Raw genomic sequence first — 22,651 nt, 5'->3', positions numbered from 1 at the left:
TAGTTCAGAAATGCAGAAGTAAAACAAAGCAAAGTATTGCTCCAAAGAAGCTGAACTAGCCAGAAGCGATGGCTCAGGCTGGGACCCCAGCACTGGGAGGTGGAGGCAGGAGGATTAGGAGTTCAAAGTCATCCTCCCTAGCCTGACTCACAACAACAAAGGCTGGCCTTGATATCTTACAGTCAGGACTGACTCTTCCTTCTTTCTGCCCTGCATTTACAAAATGTCCTGCATCATTACAATGAGAGATAACAGTAACAAAGCCGGGCTAGAGGTACAGGAGACTGATATTCTCATATAATTTGTTTGTAACTCTTGAAAAATTATGTCAGTGATTCTCTGAGTGGTAGATTTTTAGGACTTTATCTTTTTTCTCTTGGTTTATCTAAATTTTCTATAACAATCTTATGTTATTTGTATGTAATTTTTTTACATGTATTTTTCTCTTTTTGAGACAAGTTCTTACTTTATAGTAAAGGCTGACCTTGAATTCCAAATCCCTCTGTCTTAGCCTCCCAGATAGGATAGGATTGAAGTTGGTGGTACCATGTCAGCTTGTGCATGAGTGTAATAAAACCCTGTATCTTTTATATTCTTCTTGGATGCCTTACCTTTTATTGTGGTCAAAATGAAGAAAGCAATGAGGGTGTTGTTGATGGCGCAGGTAGACTTGGCAACACAAGACAAGATCGTGTAGGGATTTAGGAGATAGCTAGGGAAAACACATAGATTTGTCATTAGCAAATCTGATCAATGGACCAGAGAGTCCTGGCCACCACAACCATGATATACAAAACTGTCATGTTTCTATTTAAGAATCACAAAGATCCTATAAATGAGCAAAAATATTTTTGTTTTTATTTTGTTTGTTTGTTTGTTTGTTTGTTTGCATTGTTGTGTGGTTTTTGGGTCTGGCCTTGAACTGGTGATGACCCTGCATTCCTAACCCTCTGCCCCCACCTTTCAGTGCTGGGATCTCAAGTCTCTACCAGCAGGCCAGCAACATTATCTTACTTTTGTAGATGAGGAAACTGAGACTCAGTGATTAAATAACTTGTCCAAGTTTTTAAAGCTATTAAATGCACTCAAAAATCAGGTCTTCCTGGTTCTAAAGCCAGCACTCTTCCTTACTAGCCCTCTTCATAGCCAAGCATTATCTCCTGAGCCAGACCCAGGAACAAAGCATCCTCTTAACCCTACAAGTTCGTTGGCACAGAACTTCACAGGACATCTTGACCTCCCATTATGAAAGAGTTAAGCTGAAGTCTTCCCCAGCTAAGGTAGGAAGGAATGGAATTAGAAAATGAAGAATCTAAAATGTTTTTGAGTTGGAAAGTCTTACACAGCCAGAATGGATTCTCTTTATTTATTTCTGTTCTGCTTCTACAAAAAAATCTGTATCAGCTAAAATGAAAACAAATAACAAAAATAATAGTAAAGTAAAACCAGCCGTAATCAAGACCAGGGGAAATACTAAGAAGAAAATAAAATGCAAAGCTAGGAAAACGAAAGAGCTACAGCTGTGGTACAAGAACAGCCTCAGACAGTCTACAGCTGTGGTACAAGAACAGCCTCAGACAGGTCTACAGCTGTGTAATAACCAACCTCAGACAACTGTACAGTCTTACAATAACAGCTTCAGACTGGTCTATAGCTTTACAAGAACAGCCTCAGACAGTCTACAGCTGTGGTACAAGAACAGCCTCAGACAGGTCTACAGCTGTGGTACAAGAACAGCCTCAGACAGGTCTACAGCTGTGTAATAACCAACCTCAGACAACTGTACAGTCTTACAATAACAGCTTCAGACTGGTCTATAGCTTTACAAGAACAGCCTCAGACAGGTCTACAGCTTACAATAACAGCCTCAGACAGGTCTACAGCTTTACAATAACAGCCTCAGACAGGTCTACAGCTTTACAATAACAGCCTCAGACATGGCTGAGTTTCCCAGCAGACAAAGGAAGAAAGGTCAGTTACATAATTCTGATTATCAGAAAAGAAGAAATACACCAGTGTCTTAGAAAAAGATTATAATAATTATTTACAAGTAAAGACCTTAAATCTAATACTACCTCCTTGGAACGTAAGATTAGTAGTTCTAAAACCAAATGCCTAGAAACTCTTGGGGGTTTGGTGGGTTTTTGTTTTTTGTTTTTCCCAGCAATCAGACTTGTTACACAACCTTCAAAGAAATGGCTGCTGCTATTATGAAACTACCCTCAGGGGATACAAGAGTCTATAAGGATTCATTATGTTGCTAAACCTTTGGTCCTATTAAAGTAGTTCCCATCAAATTTCTGAAATATGTAGTTGAGAACAGATATACCAAAATTATCTCATAGGAGGAAAAAACACAAAATCATTTCTAAGTAGCGGGTGACACAAAAGAAGCAGCTGCCTAGACATCTACCCGGAATACTGAAAAAGAAATTCATACACAGAGTAAAGGCTCCAAAAAAGCAGCCCGGCCCCAGAATATCTAAGTGGGGGTCAAACTCACTATGTAGGTGAAGCTGACCTTGAACCTCTGATCTTCCTGCCTCCTGTTCCCAAGTGGTAGGATTACAGACAAGCACCACCACACCCAATTTATTCAGTGCTGAGGATCAAACCCAGGGCTTTGTATGCTATGCAAGCATTCTACCAACCAAGTTCCCTCCACAGACCCTTGTTTTCTGATATGGAATACTGCTACATAGCACAGATTAGCCTCAAACTCAGCAGTCCTCCCTCCTTAGGCCCTGTGGCCGGGATCACAAACATGTGACATCATGTCCAGCTCCTAATTCTAAAAAAATTTAAGGGCATGTTTTTCCATGAGGAAATTTATGTTTTGTTTAGTATGTGTTCCTAGAAACTAGCATGTTATTAATATTTGCTGACTACTGGCTGATTAAATAGTTCATTTTGCCTATCTCAGAAGCACAGATGAGAAGGATCTGAGAGGATCACACTCACTGGCATATTAATTACTCCTAGAGAATTTTTCTTAAAGCATCAGCAGCTGCCACTCTTCCAAGCTTGTCACCTAGCCCAGTTTTCTGAATTATAAACTAAATCGCATATGAAATACAGAAGCTATATGAGACAGCAGCACAGAAAGATCAAAATTGTACCCAAAGTACTACTAATAAAGAACTACCATTTTTAAGAAACACTAGTTACAATCAGGTTGGAGCCCAGGCCAGCACTGAGTCAGAAAGCCTTTGTGAAGGGTTTGATTGTGCCTGTCCCTGTGTGAGTCTTTGTCTCAACAGAGACAGAATGGCTCTGTCTCTCTTGCTGGCCCTAACCCCAGTTGTGCAAGAGAAGTACGGCAAATACTTGATGACTAAGACTGCAAATCTCTACAACTACAACATGGGAGAGTCTCATCAGATTTTCCTTGCGTTTGTTGGCACTGAGTTCTGATTTGTGGGGGAGTACTTACAACAGGGCCACTTTCAGAGGGATGTAGCGCATTTCCATGGGGGTTCGGATGAGTTCGGCCACATCTGGGGCATACTGGTCCAGCTCTAGGAGAAGTTTCTGCTTTTTAAACTAGAGGTGGGAGAGGATGCACAAGACACACATGACAGATGATTTGCCATTGCTTCCAGGATGAAGACAGAGATCTTTGCTCTGGTCTGCACTGCGGTCTTCCCTACCCTACCTCTCCAGGCTCCGCACACTTAGTCCCCCACCTAACCCACCAAGTCCCAGCACATGGTGCTCCCCATGTTCCCAGAACTCTCCCCGGGTTGACTCCACACAGCCTGGAGAGCTCAGCTCTCCCTTTTCCGGAAGGTGTGCACTCCTTTAGGTGTGTATACACATTCTACTATAAACACTCTTTCTCGGCAGTACTTCTAACTGACTGATGCCTGGCTCCTCCCCAGAGTCTAAGTTCCACAAGGGTTCGGGTTACTTAATTTGCTCTCTGTGTATGCGTAACACTTAGCACAGTGGGAAAATGAATGGATTAATGTATGGCCAAGCCACTTAGTCATTGTGGGAGGTAACATCAGTGGTGGCAGGGCTTGAAAGTTCCATCAACAAAACATGTTCAAGCAGTTCCAGTGATCCATCCGGATGCACAGTATCTCAGGTTCCCTTCCTCATTCCTCTATCTCAAACGTTGGCTTGTTTGGTCTTCTTTAATACTTTCATAGAGGAAGTATGAGAAAGAATTATGATGGAGAAAGAAACTGGAATGGCTGGGGAGCTAGAGTTAGGGAGCAGTCACACAGGGGTGGAAAGCTCTGTTTTCCCTGATGTATCCCAACAAATTCTTGGGTATGAGTTCCAAAAAAGAAACATCACTGCAGAAAAGGACAGATTAGGCTAATGTCACTTTTGCAAAAATCAACTGGCTACCATCAGTTAGCATTCATATCCCCCAGGCTGACAGGGGAAAAGAGAGCTAGCTGTGAAGTGCCCTCAGAACCAGCTTTCCAGGATGCTATGGCAGGCTACAGGGATAGTGTCTCAAATCCTATCAAGACAAATGTCCCCAGACTATAAAGATCCTTGTAGCAAATGGAGACTTTTTAAATGTAATTTTTATTTATCCTTTAATACGTCAGACATGTACATAATGATATTTTAGCCATGCCAGCCCCCATTGCTCTCTTATCAGCTGCTCACTCACTCCTGCTGTACTTTGTCCCAACACATCCCTCTCTACTTTTAGTTTATGTATTTGGGTGTCCTGCTAGCATGTGTCTGTGAACCACGTGAGTGCCTGGAGCCCCTAAAGAGCAAAAGAGGGCTTTGGATCCCCTGCAACTGGAATTTTGAACAGTTGTGAGCTGCCATGTGGATGCTGGGAATAGAACCTGAGTTCTCTAGAAGAGCAATCAGTGCTCTTAACCACTGAGCCATCTCTCTAGAACCTCTCTATTTTCTTCTTTCTTTTTCTTTTTTTTTTTTTTCTTTTTTTTTTTCAAGACAGGGTTTCTCTGTATAGCCCTTGCTGTTCTGGAACTCACTCTGTAGACCAGGCTGGCCTCGAATTCAGAAATCCGCCTGCCTCTGCCTCCCGAGTGCTGGATTAAAGGCATGAGCCACCAGCCACCATTGCCGGGCAAACCTATTTTCGTGTGTGTGTGTGTGTGTGTGTGTGTGTGTGTGTGTGTGTGTGTTGTGTGTGTGTGTGTGTGTGTGTCTGTGTCTGTGTCTGAGAGAGAAGGAGGGGGGACCAGGAGGCCAGTTGAGTTTAATTAGAGTTACTTGCACGAGCACGGATGGGAAGAATTACTTAGTGGAGCATAACCAACTTGCCAGTGATGATAATACTGAAGGAATTAGTATTATCCTCATAATACTAATAAGTGACTCCTCCTCCTTAATAAAGTAGTAGAGTCTTTCAGGAATACATGTACTGACATCCTACCTAAATCAACAGCTAGGTGTAGTAGCATACACCTGTAATCCCAGCACTCAGGAGTCGGGCTACATATTAGTTCTAGGCCAGTCTCAACTACATGCAGAGCTCCAGCAACTTGCCATCAAGTCCAACAGCCATAGTTTAATCCCTGAGACCAACATGGTAGAAGAAGAGAAGCAATACCTGCAAGTTGTCCTTTCCATGTGCACCATCACAGTAAGCTCAGAGTGTAGCTCAGCAGTCGACGGCCGCACACTCACGACCCTGGGTCTCACTCCACACACGGGGACAGGGATGCAATAGAGCAGTGTGCCATGTGGCAGCAGCACTAAGGGCTGCTGCATTCAGCAGTCATATGAAGGTGGAGCCTAGCTCTGATCCCAGGACTAGAGAGGGTGAGGCACCAAGACCACAAACTCTAGCTGAGCCGTATGTACCAAGACCCTGTCTCAAGGCACACAAACAAAAAGGCTGGGGATGCGGCTCAGCCGCAGATCAATGGCCTTGGGCTTGATTCCCAGCACAGCAAAAACAAAACAAAAGAGCTGGCACTCAAACCGAGGTCATTTCTGACAGAGTGTAAATCAACCTCACTCTATCCAAGAGATCCTATGTCATAATAATCTGAACTCTGAGCCGGGCGTGGTGGCGCACGCCTTTAATCCCAGCACTCGGGAGGCAGAGGCAGGCGGATTTCTGAGTTCGAGGCCAGCCTGGTCTACAAAGTGAGTTCCAGGACAGCCAGGGCTACACAGAGAAACCCTGTCTCGAAAAACAAAAACAAAAAAAAAAAAAAAAAAAATCTGAACTCTGGAAATAGGGAAACAAAATTATTTCAAAATTTAATTCAGTCTTGAGGATAAGAGCACACCTTGGTACAATAAGAAATAGCATAGTTAGCTGGGCATGCTGGTATATACGTATAGTCCTAGGACTCGGGAGATAGAGGCAAGATTAAAAGTTCAAGGTCACCCTGGACAACCATGTAAGAGCCTATCTCAAAAACAGGAACAAAAAAAAAGAAAGAAAGAAAGAAAGAAAGAAAGAAAGAAAGAAAGAAAGAAAGAAAGAAAGAAATCCTCCCCCTACACACACACCGGGCTGGAGAGATTGCTCGGTTAAGAGCTTTTGCAGAGGACTTGAGTTCTATTCTCTGCACCCACACAGTGACACACAATTGTCTGTAACTCCAGGTCCAGGGCATCTTCAGACCCCTGCAGGCATGAGGCACACATGTGACCTCTCAGAAGCCTGGACAAGGAGAATGGTCCCAGGATGCAATTCTCTGTGGCTAGTACACGATTAGGGGCACACTTTACATCAATGGGCTTTTCACTTATTTACTTGTCTGTAGAGCTCACATGCAGCGCGGCATGCTTATGGAGATCAGAAGTCCACTGTGGGAGTCCGTTCTCTTCTTCCATTCTGTGGGTTCCAGGGACTGAACTCAGGTTGCCAAGATTGGCATCAGGCATGTTTATAGACTAGGCAATCTCGCCAGCCCAATATGCCAAATTTTCTAATTAAGATTATTCTTTTAGGGCTGGGGAGTGCGGCTCGGTGGGATGGCACTTGCCTAGCATTTTCCAAGGCCCTGCTTTCAATCTTCAACCCCCAAATTACTGTCTGAAGGAAAATAGATTCATCAACAATGGGAGTCCAATTTTACTTCAAGAGGCCTAATACAGTGAGTTAAAGGCTACATTCATTTTCGTTTTGAAATAATAAACTGATAAAAGGGAAGACTTTTAAATTTTTGTTTTAGGGGCTGGAGAACGATGCAGCACTTTTTCATGCAGAAGACCCAGGTTCCATTCCAAGCGCCCATATGGTGGCTCACAACCTTCTATCACTCCAGTTCCGGGGCCATCTTCTGGCCTCCAGGGCACTGCGTGCATGTGGTACACAGTCATTCATGCACACAAAATATCCCCACAGAAAATAATAAAATTAAATTAAAAAATAAATACAATAAAATTTTATTTTAGATAGTATATCATTAAGCCCAGGCTAGCCACAAACTGGTATAGAGCAGAGAATGACTCCGCACTTCTCATACAGCCTTTACCTCGCAAGGTCTGGGACTGCAGGTGTGAGCCAATACGAACATGCCACACATGCCCCTCTCCTTTTCCTCACTTTCTTCCTTCCTTTGAAGTGTGTGTGTGTGTGTGTCTACATGTCTCTGTCTGTGGTAGGGTAGAGGTCAGAGGATGACTTCCAGTGATCGTCTCTCTCCTTCCATTCCATCATGTTGGCCCTGGAGACAGAGCTCACCTGAGGCTTGCTGGCAAAGGCCTTAATCCAATGAGCCAACTCACCAGTCCCACTTAACTCCTTCACATTTTTACATAGTTGGATCTCTAAGTACATGACTTTTGATTCTTTGCCATAATAAGTGAGTTACCAAATCCCACCAGCTTGGTCCTACCCACTAATGACTCACCACAACTTTATTGAAGTCCTGAATTGCAAAATACAGGGCAAGAGCAGTGAGGGCATCTGTTATCTGTCAAGAGAAAGAGGAGTAAGAGGAAACAGAGCCAGGTCAGTTCAGGATGCCAGATGCTGCCAGGCCTGAAGAACTCTGGGATGGTGTTGCACTGACTACCCAGTACCAAACTCACAAGCAGGCCAGGCTCACTTAGGGAAGCAACAAATGCCCTGGACTATTGTCCAGTCAATCTGACGGCTATATCCCTAGAACAGCAAGTGAAATGAAAATAAGCCAGGTGTCGCGGGTAACACGGTAATCCCGGAAGGCTGGGGACTCACATGAGTTCAGGATCACCTAGGTTACATAGTCAGACTGTCTCAGAAAACGAAACAAACAAAGACATGTATGTGTATGTTTGTGTATAAAGGTAAATAGGGGTTATACCCACTGATCTGTAAGCATCGGGTATACCAAGTGCCTCACACATCCCAAGGCTTGAATTAATAGCAGCCAACAAAATTAAGGAAGACTTCAGGGTTTCTCTTTTCTTTTCTTTCCTTTTCTTTTCTTTTCTTTTTTATTTGGGGGGTGGTGGTGGTGGTGTTCAAGACAGAACTTCTCTGTGTACCCTGGCTATCCTGAAACTCTCTCTGTAGACTAGGCTGGCCTCAAACTCAAGAGATTCACATGCCTCTGCCTCCTGAGGGCTGAAATTAAAGGTGTGTCCTACCACTGCCCACTAACTTATAGCTAGCAATGTTTCTTATATCCTGACCCAGATTTTCAACTCCAGACTAATGTTTCAAGCTGTTCTGCTCTCAAAACTCACCCTGTCATCTCAATCTTCAATTCTTGTCCTTGAAAACCTCTTCAGCCCCCTCAGAATATCTTGGCAGAATGCTTAGGAAACTCAGAATGCCCTCCAAATTGGCACAGTTAAAGCCAACCATAGAATCTTGGGGTTACAAAATTGAAGACTACATAGTCCAGAAACCAAAGAGTAAGAAAGAAGAACTGGCCAGATTGCCCACTCATTCCTCATACTCCATACCATCACCCCAAAGCCAGGGTCCAGACTAAAGGCATTAAGGCTTGACTTTTACTTTCTGAGAAACTCTACTTCCTGTTTTTCCTTTCCATTTTTTTTTTTTTTTCTTATAGACCAGGGTGTCATGATACAGCCCTGGCTGGCCTGGAACCTGCTATGACCAGGCTGGCTTCAAATTCACAAAGATCCACCTGCCTCTGCCTCCCAAGTGCTATGATTAAAGGCGTGCGCCAGCACACCCAGCTCTTTATTTTCTTAAAAACAAACTATAAATACAAATCTGTGTATATAGATATTGATTTTCTTCGGAAGGATACTTACCATAAATACCAATTCTGCATAGTCAATTAGGAAATGAAAGAGGTATATTATTAATGGAGTCTGTAGGAGAAAAACAAAGATGGAAAAAATTAAGTTAAACTTTAATATAATATAATTTATCAATTTCTAAACTGGGGATGGGGAAAAACTTATTCATCTAAAACATCTGGTTCTTCCTGCAACAGCATCCCGTACTAATTGAAAACCTTAGCATCCTAAATCACATGGTATCACGGAAACTGTCAACAACAGAACACAGTAGAGGAAAGAACAAGTTAGAGATTTGCCTGGCATACTTGGCTTGGTGGTTTTGATCTACTGCAGTAGACACTGAAGTGGTTGAGGTAGGAAGACAGACTGAACTTAGGAGGAGCTCAAGGCCAGCCTGGGCCCTTCAGTTTACCCCATATGAAAAAGTAAACAGTGGCTAGGGAAGTAGCTCAGTCTGTAAGATGTTTGCTTAGGTTACATGAAACCTAGCCCTGCAAAGCCCCAGTATGCTTAGTGAGTGCTCATAATTACAGGACTTCAGTGCAGGGGCAGGAGGGCAGGGAATCAGAAACTCAAGTCATCTTGGATATAGCAAGTTCTGGGCTAATCTGGCCTACATGAGATCCTGTCTCAAAAATAAAGAAAAAAAGGGAGAAGGAAGGAAGGGAGGAAGGAAGGACAGGGAGGGGCTAGAGAGATGGCTCAGGGTTAAGAGCACTGACTGCTCTTCCAGAGGTCCTGAGTTCAATTCCCAGCAACCACATGGTGGCTCACAACCACCTGTAATGGGATCTGATGCCCTCTTCTGGTGTGTCTGTAAACATCTACAGTATACTCATATAAAACAAACAAACAAACAAAAGATGCACACCACCATGGCTGGCATCTGAAAGAAGGAAAGAAGGGAAGAAGGGAAGAGAGAGGGAGAGAGAGACAGAGAGAGAGAGAGAAAGAAAGAAAGAAAGAGGGAGGGAGGGGGAGGAGGGAAAGAGGGAGGGAAGGAGGGACACTCCATACAGGACAGATTGTTGAATGAACAAACTAGGAAATTTTCCTTCCTCTATTCTCTGATAAATCTATCTAAAAATGCTAATTCTTGCCTTAATGGGCAGTGGTGGCACACGCCTTTAATCCCAGCACTTGGGAGGCAGAAGCAGGCAGATCTCTGAGTTCGAGGCCAGCCTGGTCTGCAGAGTGAGTTCCAGGACAACCAGGGCTACACAGAGAAACCCTGTCTTGAAACCAAACAACAACTAATGCTAATTCATGCTGGGAGGCCCATGGAGAAACCCACATATGAAGCTTGCTGTAATCCCAGCACTTAGGCTGAAGTAGGGTGAAAAGTTCAAGACCAACCTGGGCTACACTACAGAATCCTGTCTCAAGGGGAAACGGTTTCGAGAAAATTCACTTGCTAATCTTGACCTGGGGTTTTTCCTTTTTTTAAACGGTTTTGTTTTTTTTTTTTTTTTTTTTTTGGTTTTTCAAGACAGGGTTTCTCTGTGTAGCCCTGGCTGTCCTGGAACTCACTCTGTAGACCAGGCTGGCCTCGAACTCAGAAATCCGCCTGCCTCTGCCTCCCAAGTGCTGGGATTAAAGGCGTGCGCCACCAACGCCCGACTTAAACGGTTTTAAGACAAGGTTTTATGTAGGCCAAACTGGCCTTGAACATACTGTGTGACCAATGATGCTTCAGGCTCCCTCCCAATACTCCTGCTTGGCCTGCCAAGGGCAGGGGTTATATGTGTACCACCACGTCTAGCTTCACAAGGTTTTGTTTTGCTTTGTTTGAGAGACTTAAATTGTGAGTTCAATTTTTCTCATGTAGTAAACATTATTCTGATTTGCTTTGTTTTATTAATCTAGGTAACTAGTATTTTCTAGACATTTATGTACATTTTCATCAAAATTTCCATCTCATTAACATGAGGTTGTTTATAATGTTTTCTTTTTTGTTTGTGGCAATACATTTTTCTCTCAATGTCGCTTTAGCAGTAGCACAAAAGTTTTGGTATGATGCTTTTGTCCCACTATCATTCAATTAAAAATATATTTTAGGGGCTGGGAGAAGGCAACGAGGGAGGGGTTAGGAGCACTTGCATTCTTGCAGAGACCTGGAGTTGGTTCCCAGCACCCACACAGCTGTTCTGTAATTACAGTTCCTGAGGACCTGGTGCTTCGGGCCTCCTGCACACATAGCACTCACGTATACATACAATTAAAAATAAATCTTTTAAAAAGACCATATACTCTAATTTCCATGAGACGACTTTAAACGTGCATGCTGGCCCGGGGGTGCTGTGTTCATTATGTATGGGCACTATGCTCAATCCTTAGTACAAATACAAAAGAGAACTTGGCTTAATTCCAAATATTTGTTGTTTGTTTGTTTGTTTGTTTGTTTGTTTGTTGAGACAAGGTTTCTTTGTGTAGCCTTGGCTGTCCTGGAACTCAGAACTTTGCCCGCTTCTGCCTCCTGAGTGCTGGGATTAAAGGCATACACCATCACCGCTCAGCTTGTCACTGATTTTTAATGTATTGGAAATGAAACCTGGGGTGTGCCACCACTCCTATTTTATTCAATGTTGTGCAATGACCCCAAGGATTCGGATTCATGCATATTAAATGAGCTCTCTACCAAGTGAGCTACATTTCCACCCCTGATTTGTATAGTCTGAAGCTGCGAGTTAGATGCAGTTCTATGTAGGATGACTATCTCCTGGGTAGCTGTATATAGAATGGTTTTAAAGCTTTATTGTAGAAAGGCAGAGGAAAAGAGAGAAGGTAAAAGAAAGAGGGAGGCCCATGGCCATGTGGAGAGAGGGGGAAGGGAGGGGGAGAAGGAGAGCTAGAGATGAGAATAAGAAAGGTAAGAACTTAAGAAAGAGAGGAGGGGCCAAGCAGCCCCTTTTATAGTGTTTTTTTTTTCTTTTTTTAAAAATTTTTATATTATTACAAAATAATCCTCTCCGTGTCTAGTAAAGTGGGGGTCTTGGGGTTTTGTTTGTTATGTTTTTAGCTTTAAAGTCATCTGACAGTAATAAACTACATTAACTCAACAAACTACTATTTGCATGATACCCTCCTCCCTCCCTCCCTCCCTCCTCCCTCCTCCCTCCCTCCCTCCCTCCCTTCCTTCCTTATGCTTTTTGAGTTTAAGAGACAGGGTCTCATAAAGTATAAACTATCCTCAAACTCACACTAAGTAGCCAAAGACCATGTCAGAGTCCCGATCCTCCTCCTTCCTCTTCCTGTGCTATAGGTGTGTGCCACCATGCCTGGATTCATAAGTGCCAAAGATTAAACCTAGGGACTTGGGCTTTGTACATGTACTAACTGAGCTACATCTCAAGACCAAGTTTTTTCAACCTTTTTACTTTTCTGTGTCCTTATGTTTGAGATGTGCTTTCTCTTCAGGGGGTCTTGGTGGTGGGTAGATGAGTGATGGTCTGGTTTGGTTTTTCCGTGGTGCTAAGGATGAAACAGGATAGGCACATGTTCTACCACTAAGATACATGCAAGGTTTCCCTAGCTCTGAGATCCACTTCTTTAAAAAGAACATACAATTATTTTTCTGTGTTTTGTTTTGAGTTTGGTTTGGCTCTGAACCTTTGTGATGGAGTCTAATATAGCAAAGGCCGGCCTCAAAGTCATTATGTAGCCAGGATGACCTTGAATCTCGGGCCATGGTGCCGCCATCTTCCCAATGTTGTGATTACAGGCTCTGGTCTTGCTTTTCTGCTTTGCTTTGCTTTGCTTATTTGAGAGAGGATCTCAGGTATTCCATGCTGACAGCCAAGGATGACCTCCACCTCTTGAGTTACAGACATGCAGTACCACACCAGGTTTATGAGATATTTGGAACTGAGGGCAGAGTTTCATGTATCTGAGGCAATTATTCTACCAAATGAACCACATTACCAACCCTAGTCACACTGTGTGTGTGTGTGCGTGTGTGTATGTGTGTGGGGTCTGTCGGTCTGTCTGTCTTTTGGTATGTCTGTACTTGCATGTTAGTGTCAGGGAAGGCCAGGTGAGGGTTATTAGATCCCTGTAGCTGGGTTTACAGGCAGTTAAATGCTACTTGACAGGAATGCTAACAATATTCAAACTTGGGTCCCCTGTAAGAACCGCCAGTGCTCTTAACCACTAAGCCACCTCTCCAGTCCCTGAATCTCACTTTGTGAACTTTGCTCTTGACTTTTGATTATCTTGGTACTTTCCAAGGCCTTTAAACAAACAATTTGGTATTTATTCTTCTTCTTGTCCTTGCCAACTTAGCTGGCCCACTACTGTAAGCTAGCTTACCAGTCCATCAGAATCAGAAAGGAAATGCATAGTTAGGTTTTAGTGTGGTGGCTCAGAACTATCTATGCCTACCACCTCCTAACTACATGCAAAAATGTGCTTTGTTACACTATAGAGTAGGCTAAGGATGTAGTGGAACGGTAGAACACTTGCCTATCCCTACGAGGAAAATCTATTACCAACCCCCACTGCACTACAATATATCTGTGCCAAGAATAGTGACTCACATCTATAATCACAGCATTTGAGAAGCTGAGGCCAGCCCAGGCTACACAGTGAGTTCTAGGACAGCCTGAGTATGTGAAAAGCCCTATTTCAAGAAAAGGGGGAGGGGGCCCACAACATCGTAATGATCACTGACAGATATTTTAGTAAAATGTTTCCTAGCTAGGTGCAAGGTACCTAGCCTGCAAGTGGCTCACAAACATGCATGCAGATAAAAACATGCACACACACAAAATTTAAAACAAATAAATGATTAAAAAATCTATTTCACAGGTCTCTAGGGTTGAGTAAAGGCAGTTATGTGTACAAAGAAATTACAGAATGCCTGGCAGAAGCTAAAATCTCACCATGTTGGCTACCTGAGATCAACTTCCTACATCTTTTTAAAAAGAGCTATCAATTGTCTCTTTCAAAGTTCCAAAAGGAGTAACAGATTCTGTTATTAACGTATCATAGTGTGTGTGTGTGTGTGTGTGCACATATGAACTTATATTTATATTTCAAATAGCCTGCTTTTGAAATTTCTTGATGCTTCAGACAGTTTAGAAAGGCCCCAAATGAGAAAAACATTGTAACATTTCTCAAAAAGTCTACCAGCAAATGGCTGGCCCCCCAGTTAGCTAGCACTTGTGGCAGTTTGATCAAACTGGAATCAAGAAGCACATATTGAATATAATCTGCCTTTATGTTGTATATCAATTTGAGTGGCCATAAATTTTCCCCAAGTCCTACTTTAGTAACATTCTACATATACAATAAACTACGGTTTTCGTTTTCATTAATTTCAGAGATACTATCTAATTTCCCTTCTGATTTCTTCTTTGGTTCATGGGTTATTTCATTTCCAAAGATTTGAGGGATTTTCCACGTATCTTCCTGATGTTAATTCTTTAATTCTTCTTTGGTCAGCAAAAATGAATCTCTAAGTGACGAATACACTGAACCTTCTTTTATGGACAGAACATAAAATGTTCTACACACACTTAAAATGCACTTAGATGTTACTGGATGGAGCATTCTAGATCAATCTGGCTGACAGCATTATTCAGAATTTCTATATTCTTCAGGCTGGAGACATAGCACTAGCTCTTGCAGAGAACTAGGTTCAACTCAAAGCACCTATATGGTGGTTCATAACAATCCATAACTCCAAGAGGTCCAATGCCATCTTCTGACCTCTGAGGACACCAGGCACACAAATGATGCACACAAATATATGCAGGCAAACACTCATACATAGAAATTAAGAATAGACACAGCTTTAAAAAAAAACCACTTTCAATATTCTTGCTCATTTCCCACTTGTTCTAGCAACTGTTAACAGGAATACTGTCTCCAACTCTAATTTGAGACTAGCCTTCTTTATATGAGTCCTTTTTTCTTTTAAATGCCGGGGTGGGGAGATGCACACCATAGCACACATTTGGAGGTCACAGGAAAACTTTCAGGAATCAGCTGTCATCCTCCACCTTATTGAGGCAGGGGTCTCTTTTTGTTTATGCTGCTATGCTGTGTACTCTAGGTTAGCTGACCCATTAGGTCCCAGGAGAGTCTCCTGTCTCTATGCCTTATTTAACTATCAAAGTGCTGGGATTAAAGATACATGTACCCCATCTGGCTTTTTACGTGGTTTCCCGAGATTGGAATCAAGCCATCAAGCTTGCAGCGCTAGCATCTGTACCCACTGAGCTGTCTCCCCTGCCTGGGCTATCAGTCTTTACCTACTATGGTTTAAAGCTGTAATTAGTACAGAGAGAGCTGCAACCACTCTTCCTGAGAAACCCATCCAGTCACTCTGATATGGACGTTGTCATTTCTGATAATATTCTTTGCTCTGGAGTCTGTTTGTTTAACAAGCATAAGCATAAGCACCTGGACTGGAGAGACGACTAAACCATTAAGAACATCGACTTCCAGAGGACTCAGGTTCAATTTCCATCACCTACATTACAGCTAACAACTGTCTATAAATCCCGTTCCAGAGGATCCAATGCCCTCTTCTGGCCTCTGTGGAAGCTGTACATATGTGGTACATAAGACATACATGTGGCAGGCAAGACACCCATAGACATAAGATAAATGCATCTCAAACATTCAAGTGCATATAAACCTAGCACATGGGAGTCAGCAGTGAGATGACCAGGAATTCAAAATCATCCCCAGCTACAGAGAGGCCAGTTTGAGCTATATAAGATCCTGTCTCAAAACAAAAGGGAAGTAAAGGGGGCAGGGAGAAAGGAAAGACAGTGACTGACAGGCAAATACTATAAACCCAGTGTCTGTGTCTCACTTTCTCTCCCTGAAACCTAGGAATAACTGGTCTTTGGTAAGTACAAGAGCCTCTAAAGGCAGGAGAGAGGAAGCAGGGCCTGGGTGGGTTGAGAATGCAGACACAGAGGTAGGCACCAGAAGTCAGTGATGAAGAGGTGTACCAGTTTTGAAGAGAAAAAGAAATAAGCATAAAGGTAATTCTGGCTTCTCTTTTCAGACAAGGTTTCAATATGCATCCCTGGCTGACCTACAGCTCCCCATGTAGAACAGAGATCTACTTGTTTCTGCCTCCTGAGTGCTTGGAGGAAAGGCATGTGCCACCACACCTGGCAGATCAGAGGTGAGTTTAAGAATGGGATATGAGCCAGCAGTGGTGAAGCACACCTTTAGTCTCAGCACGTGGGGAGCAGAGGTCGGTGGACCTCTTGAGTTCTAGGCCACCCAAGACTACACAGAAAAACCCTGCCTTGAAAAAAAAAAAAGTGGGCTATGAGCCGTGGAAGGGATAAGAGTCCCTGGGTGATAAAGCAGGAGCATTTAACTGAGTGTAAAGTGGTGATGGATGGTTTTCTGGATAAGGTGAAAATCTAAGTTTGTGTCTCATAAATAGAGCCATGCACACACACACACAAGGAAGAATGGCTTTCTAGGAAACAACAGCAGGAGCAAAGATGGTTAGACAACAGACACGTGGTACAGTAACACTGACAGCTTACCATGCTTCACACTGGCCCTGGGGCAGTGGGCTCTTATGTGGATGTCAAACATATATACCTAATAACTGACTTGTGTGCTTAAGAAAAGGAAGGCAGGAAAGAAGGAAGGCAAGGAAAAAGGGGATCAGAAAGAAACTCTGTGAGAGCTTTCCCTGCTCCTCTAAGGATCCAGATTTTAAGCCTGAGATTAGCAGCAAACACAGGTGCCAAGCATAACAGTGACAAATTCAGATTCACAGTTTAGAAAAATGTTCCCAACTGCAGAGTAAAAAGTAAATGAGCAGGACTGAACCAGGAAAAACTTAACAAGAAAGGTGTGTGTGACAGTAATCCAAGAGACGGGGATAATTACTCAACAAAGAACATTTATATATTTTTGTTCTTTTGCCATTTTGAGATAAGAGTCTCATATAGCCCAGGCTGGGCAGGCCTCACCATGGCAGTCCCCTGCAGTGCCTCTGGGATCACAGTGGGAGTCCACGTCTACCTTGTTTTTACTAGTTTTAAGAACTAGTTTCTTTATTTTTTTTTTTTTTGGTTTTTTTCAAGACAGGGTTTCTCTGTGTAGCCCTGGCTGTCCTGGAACTCACTCTGTAGACCAGGCTGGCCTCGAACTCAGAAATCCGCCTGCCTCTGCCTCCCAAGTGCTGGGATTAAAGGCGTGCGCCACCACGCCTGGCTCCAGTTTCATGGGGACTGGAGAGATGGCTCAGAAGTTAAGAGCACTAACTGTTCCTGAGTTCAATTCCCAGCAACCACATGGTGGCTCACAACCATCTATAACGGGATCTGATGCCCTCTTCCGGTGTGTTTGAAGACAGCATGGTGTACTTAATAAAATACGTAGATCTTTAAAAAAAGAAAAAAGAAACAAAAAAAAAAACCTAGTTTCATGAGATGGGTGGAGGTGGCGCATGCCTTTAGTCCCAGCAATTGGGAGGCAGAGGCAGGCAGATCTTTGAGTTTGAGGCCAGCCTGGTCTACAGAAGGGAGTTCCAGGACAGCCAGGGCTACACAGAAAAACGCTGTTTCAAAATATAAAAACAAAAGAGGGAGCTAATTTTTTTTTTAATTAATCTTATTTTTCCCCCAGTGCACATGTGTATGCGTGTTGGGTTTTTTTTAAGATTAATTAATTTATTTATTTATTATGTGTACTCTGTAGCTGTCTTCAGACACTCCAGAAGAGGGCATCAGATTTCATTACGGGTGGTTGTGAGCCACCATATGGTTGCTGGGATTTGAACTCAGGACCTTTGGAAGAGCAGTTGGTGCTCTTAAACTCTGAGCCATCTCTCCAGTCCAAGAGGGAACTAATTTTATGGCTTCAACAAACTTCAGTGGGCTTTCTAAGAAACCAATGTCACAGCAAGCATTTAAAAAAACAGTTACATAGCCAGGTGGTGGTGGCGCACGCCTTTAATCCCAGCACTTGGGAGGCAGAGGCAGGTGGATTTCTGAGTTCGAGGCCAGCCTGGTCTACAGAGTGAGTTCCAGGACAGCCAGGACTATACAGAGAAACCCTGTCTCAAAAAAACAAAACAAAACAAACAAACAAACAAAAAACAGTTACATGCCACTCAGCATACAGTGATTCATGGACTGAGAGCTCCTTAAAACTTGCCATTAAAAAAAGTAATTTCTATAGAAGCCTCCGTTTGGTCTCCAGAACCCACAGAAAGCTGGTGGCACCTGGAATCTCAGCACTTCTAACAGGACAATTACCCAGAAGCTTCACTGCCAGCCAGGCTGGCATGTGGAGAGTGGACCTCAACAATGGAAGAACACTAACTCCTGAAAGTTGTACACACACAAGCACACACATGCATACACACACATACACACAAACATAAACATGGTTTCTGTGTCTGTCTCTCTGGGTGTCTCTCTCACTATCTCTGTATCTCTCTCTTTCTCAAGATCCTAACCTGGATCATTTTCCCTATAATTCTACGAAAGGGCTATTCCTATCCAAAAAGAGATCTTTTTCAATGTCTGTACCAAACAGAGTTCAGGCTTTGGTATCCATGACTATAAACTAACTCTCAGTGCCAGAAAAGAAAGCACATACTTACTTCATGAAATACTGCTCCAGAATATGGAGACACTCCCAGATCCAACAGTGCAAGGCCTTCAACCACTAAAAGGGAAGAAAGACAAGTTCACTTAGAGACATCAGCAAATGGTCATAAAGTGTTAGATATTCCTAGGACCAAGAAATGCCTGAATTTATCTAATTCCTTTACCTCTGGTCAAGCAAATAGCTGAAGGTCTTCATTTGAAAAAATTTCAAGACAATACACACATATGAAATTTTCAAAGCCTCTCTCTCCTCTCTCTCTCTCTCTCTCTCTCTCTAGCACTTTTCAACAATGGACAATTCTCCCATACAAAGTAGTCCTTTCCATCATGGGCAATGCTCATTATGAGAAAGCTTTACACAGAACTGTAAACTTCTAAGTTTGGAGAAATAGCGTGGCAACCAAGACATGCATACCACTCCTGCTCCTCAGTTTAACTTCCAGCACCCACACTGGGCAGCTTACAACTGCCAACAGGCCTTCTTCTGGCCTCTGCATTGGCAGGCACACATTTGTATGCAGATATCCATACATACACATAAAATAAATCCTTAGGAAATCATATACGTCTACCTTCTTGCAACCTCCGTCAGCTCTGAAGCATTCCTTTTATGTACATTCTGCCCTATTCCAAAGCACAATTAACAAAATCAGCAGCTGGCTTTTAAAAAGGTTATCCAAGCTAGTGAAATGGGCAGCCACTCTTGTGGCACCTGCCTCAGCACCCCCACCCCGACCGAAGTATTGGCATTACAGGAGCAAGCCATCAAGCCCAGCAAAGGTGACACTTCAGTTTGTTTGCTTGTTGAGATCTTTAGCTGACCTGCTAAAGAGCTCAGTCTGGCCTCAAATTTCCTTTTCAGCCAAGAATCACCTTAAACTATGTAACTCTCCTGCCTCCACCTCCCAAGCACTAGGATTATAGGCATGCACCACCAGGACCAGCTTAAAGAATTTGTTTTTGTTTTATTTTGTTTTGGTTGGTGGTGGTTTCAGGGGTGGTTGGGGGGTTTTTGGTTTGGTTTGGTGCTATGGACTGAACTTGAAAACTTGTAAACACTAAGCAAATACTCCACCTAAACAAAATGATAATGTTTGGGTTTATTCAAAGTTTCACTATGTAGCTCTAGCTGGCTTCCAACTCTCTACATAGACCAGGCTGGCCTTGAACTCAACAGAGATCCACTTGTCTCTGCTTTCCCAACGCTGGGATAAAAGGCCAGTGCTGTCATGCCTGACCCTAAATGATAAATCTTTAGGCAGATTATCTTAGGAAATAACTGATCAAGTCTCTGATAAAATATTCAGTACAACCCTCAGAGTAATAATTTTTTTATTTTCTATGTATGAGTGTTTTCTTGTGTGTATGTCTGCGTATCACATATGTGCCTGGTCCTGCGAACGCCAGAAAGCATCAGATCCTCTAGAACTGAGTTACAGATGGTTGTGAGCCATTGAGTGGGTGCCAGGAATAGAACCAGATCCTCTGGGAAAGCAGCCAGTACTTTTAGCTGATGAGCCATTTTCTCCAGCCCCTCTTAATAAAAACTTGAAAATAATTCTAACACTGATTAATGGAGATTTATTTAAATACATAATATATGTATCTACTGATATACTAATATATACTGATATACTAAGCATTAAAACTATGTTGTAAATAAATAAATAGGTAGAAGAAAAAGAAATGCTCTCTGTGATAGTTTATATGTTTGGCCCAGGGAGTGGCACTATTAGGAGGGGTAGCCTTGTTGAAATAGGTGTGTCACTGTGGGCGAGGGCTTTAATACCTTCATCCTAGCTGCCTGGAAGTTAGCCTTCTGCTAGCTGCTCTGGAACAAGAGGTAGAACTCTCCAGCCCCACGTCTGCCTGGATGCTGCCATGCTCCAGCCTTGATGATTATAGACTGAACCTCTGAACCTGTAAGCCAGCCCCAGCTAAATGCTGTCCTTATAAGAGTTGCCTTGGTCACGGTGTCTGTTCACAGCAGTAAAGCCCTCTAAGACCCTTATACAGAATGCGAAGTGGCAAGTGTAGGAAGGCCACACATGTGATGCAGCTGCAGAGCAACTTGCAAAGCAAGTGAGAGGATCTGAGCTCAACACCAGGGAAAAAAGGGTAAAAAAAAATGAAGAATGGAACAGGAAGTCATCACTTGGCTGACCCACAGAATGGTTTTCAAAGAAAACCATCATTAGTGGATGCTGAAGTCAGTGGGCAAAAGTATGAAAAACAAAGTATTTGCAAGGGAAAAGTAATAATTTCATCTAGACCTTATAGTACTTGCTTTAATTAGGTGATCCATTAAAATCAATATGTTAACTGTATTATCAAGTATCTCAGGATACACTGATGTGGTGATAAGAACATTTCTGTGGTCCTCATGCTACCAATGCAGTACAATGAGGAAAACAAGCAAACCAAACCCTCTGTCTAACCACCAGAAAACATCAGAGAATCCAAACTGAAGGCAAAATAACTGCCAGGAATCTTGAAAAATTAAAGAGCATGTCCCAGATTGATAGTCACTAAGGAGACATAACCACTGGATGCAAAACGAGGTCACAGACTGACCACCAGGCCAAAAACTGGACAACCACAAGGAAGCAGTACAATTCTTTTATTTTGTTTTGTTTTCTGTTTTTCAAGACAGAGTTTGTCTCCGTAGCCCTGGCTGTCCTGGAACTCACTCTGTAGACCAGGCTGGCCTCAACCTTGGAGATTCATATACTTCTGCCTCCTGCGTGCTGGGACTAAAGGCATACACCACCACCAGCTCAATTCTTTTTTTTTTTCCAAGATACATAAAAAGGCTTTATTTGCAGGGGAGCAGGAATTTAAAGATTTATTTATTTACTTTAGATATGTGAGTATATCATTGCTGTCTTCAGACATACCAGAACAGGGCATCAGATTCCATTACAGATGGTTGTAAACCACCATGTTGTTGCTGGGAATCGAACTCAGTACCTCTGGAAGAGCAGTCAGCACTCTAAACCGCTACCACCATGTTGTTGCTGGGAATCGAACTCAGTACCTCTGGAAGAGCAGTCAGCACTCTAAACCGCTGAGCCATCTCTCGAGCCAGGGGAGCAGAAATTTAATCAAACAAGTCAAATTCCATGTCATCATCCAACTCCTCAGGTTCCTCCTTCTTCTTGCCTTTCTTCTCTGCTGCAGTGGGGCAGAACGGCAGCAGAAACAGCCCCAAGCCCCAGCAGCCGGCTGGCCAACACCCTGAGCGATGACATGCTCAATGTTGTTTCTACCCAGCTCACTGATGACCTTGTTGAGCCAGCCATCATCCGCCTCGATGCCCATGCTGTCTAGTATTTTCTTGATGTCTTTGGCACTAGAAAAGGAGTTGCCCCTGTGGACAGACCTCTCGAGTGCGACCTCAGCAGCATCAGGCTGCGAAAACTGGCTCAATTCTTATAAGATATATGCACTAACAATGCTGACAGATTGAGCCCACTACATTACAGTAATATTGGGTAAAGTATAAACAGAAACTACATATTTTTGCAACTATGTGTATATGTATGTGTGTGTACAGGTGTGTGTGTTAAGTACCTACGGAAGCCAGAAGAGGTTGTCAGATCTCTTCAAGCTAGAGTTACTGGTGTTTGTAAACAACCTGATGTAGATGCTGGGATCCAAATTCCAGAACTCAGAGAAATAAGGACTCAACTGCTGAGCCATCTCTCCAGCATCTTTGCACCTCTTCTGAAGGTTGGCAAAATGGCTCTGGTGATCAGGTGATTGCTGCCAAGACTAATGACCTGAGTCCAATCATCAGATCCTAAATTAGAAAGAGCCCATGGAACAGCAGTTACAGACAGTTGTGAGCTGTCGTGTAGATGCTGGGAATTGAACTTAGG

The 22,651-nt window shown here is 43.0% G+C and overlaps 1 protein-coding gene across 1 annotated transcript in view; it reads right to left on the bottom strand.

The window, feature by feature from the left end:
- Positions 1-22,651, bottom strand: part of Pigu (phosphatidylinositol glycan anchor biosynthesis class U) — an 80,726-nt gene that overhangs the window by 49,608 nt on the left and 8,467 nt on the right. Inside the window, exons 2-6 of the mRNA XM_021181322.2 lie at positions 18,764-18,828; positions 9,178-9,237; positions 7,818-7,880; positions 3,434-3,543; positions 612-712 (exon numbers count right to left, since the gene is read on the bottom strand). Of these exons, the coding sequence (XP_021036981.2) occupies positions 612-712; positions 3,434-3,543; positions 7,818-7,880; positions 9,178-9,237; positions 18,764-18,828 (399 nt within the window). The remainder of the gene's footprint in view (positions 1-611; positions 713-3,433; positions 3,544-7,817; positions 7,881-9,177; positions 9,238-18,763; positions 18,829-22,651) is intronic.

Source organism: Mus caroli, unplaced genomic scaffold (genome assembly GCF_978045245.1).
Source record: "Mus caroli unplaced genomic scaffold, Mus_caroli_1 scaffold_2, whole genome shotgun sequence".
Taxonomy (NCBI): domain Eukaryota; kingdom Metazoa; phylum Chordata; class Mammalia; order Rodentia; family Muridae; genus Mus; species Mus caroli.
Note: the sequence above shows the minus strand (reverse complement) of the source record. Positions and strands in the feature narration are given on the sequence as shown.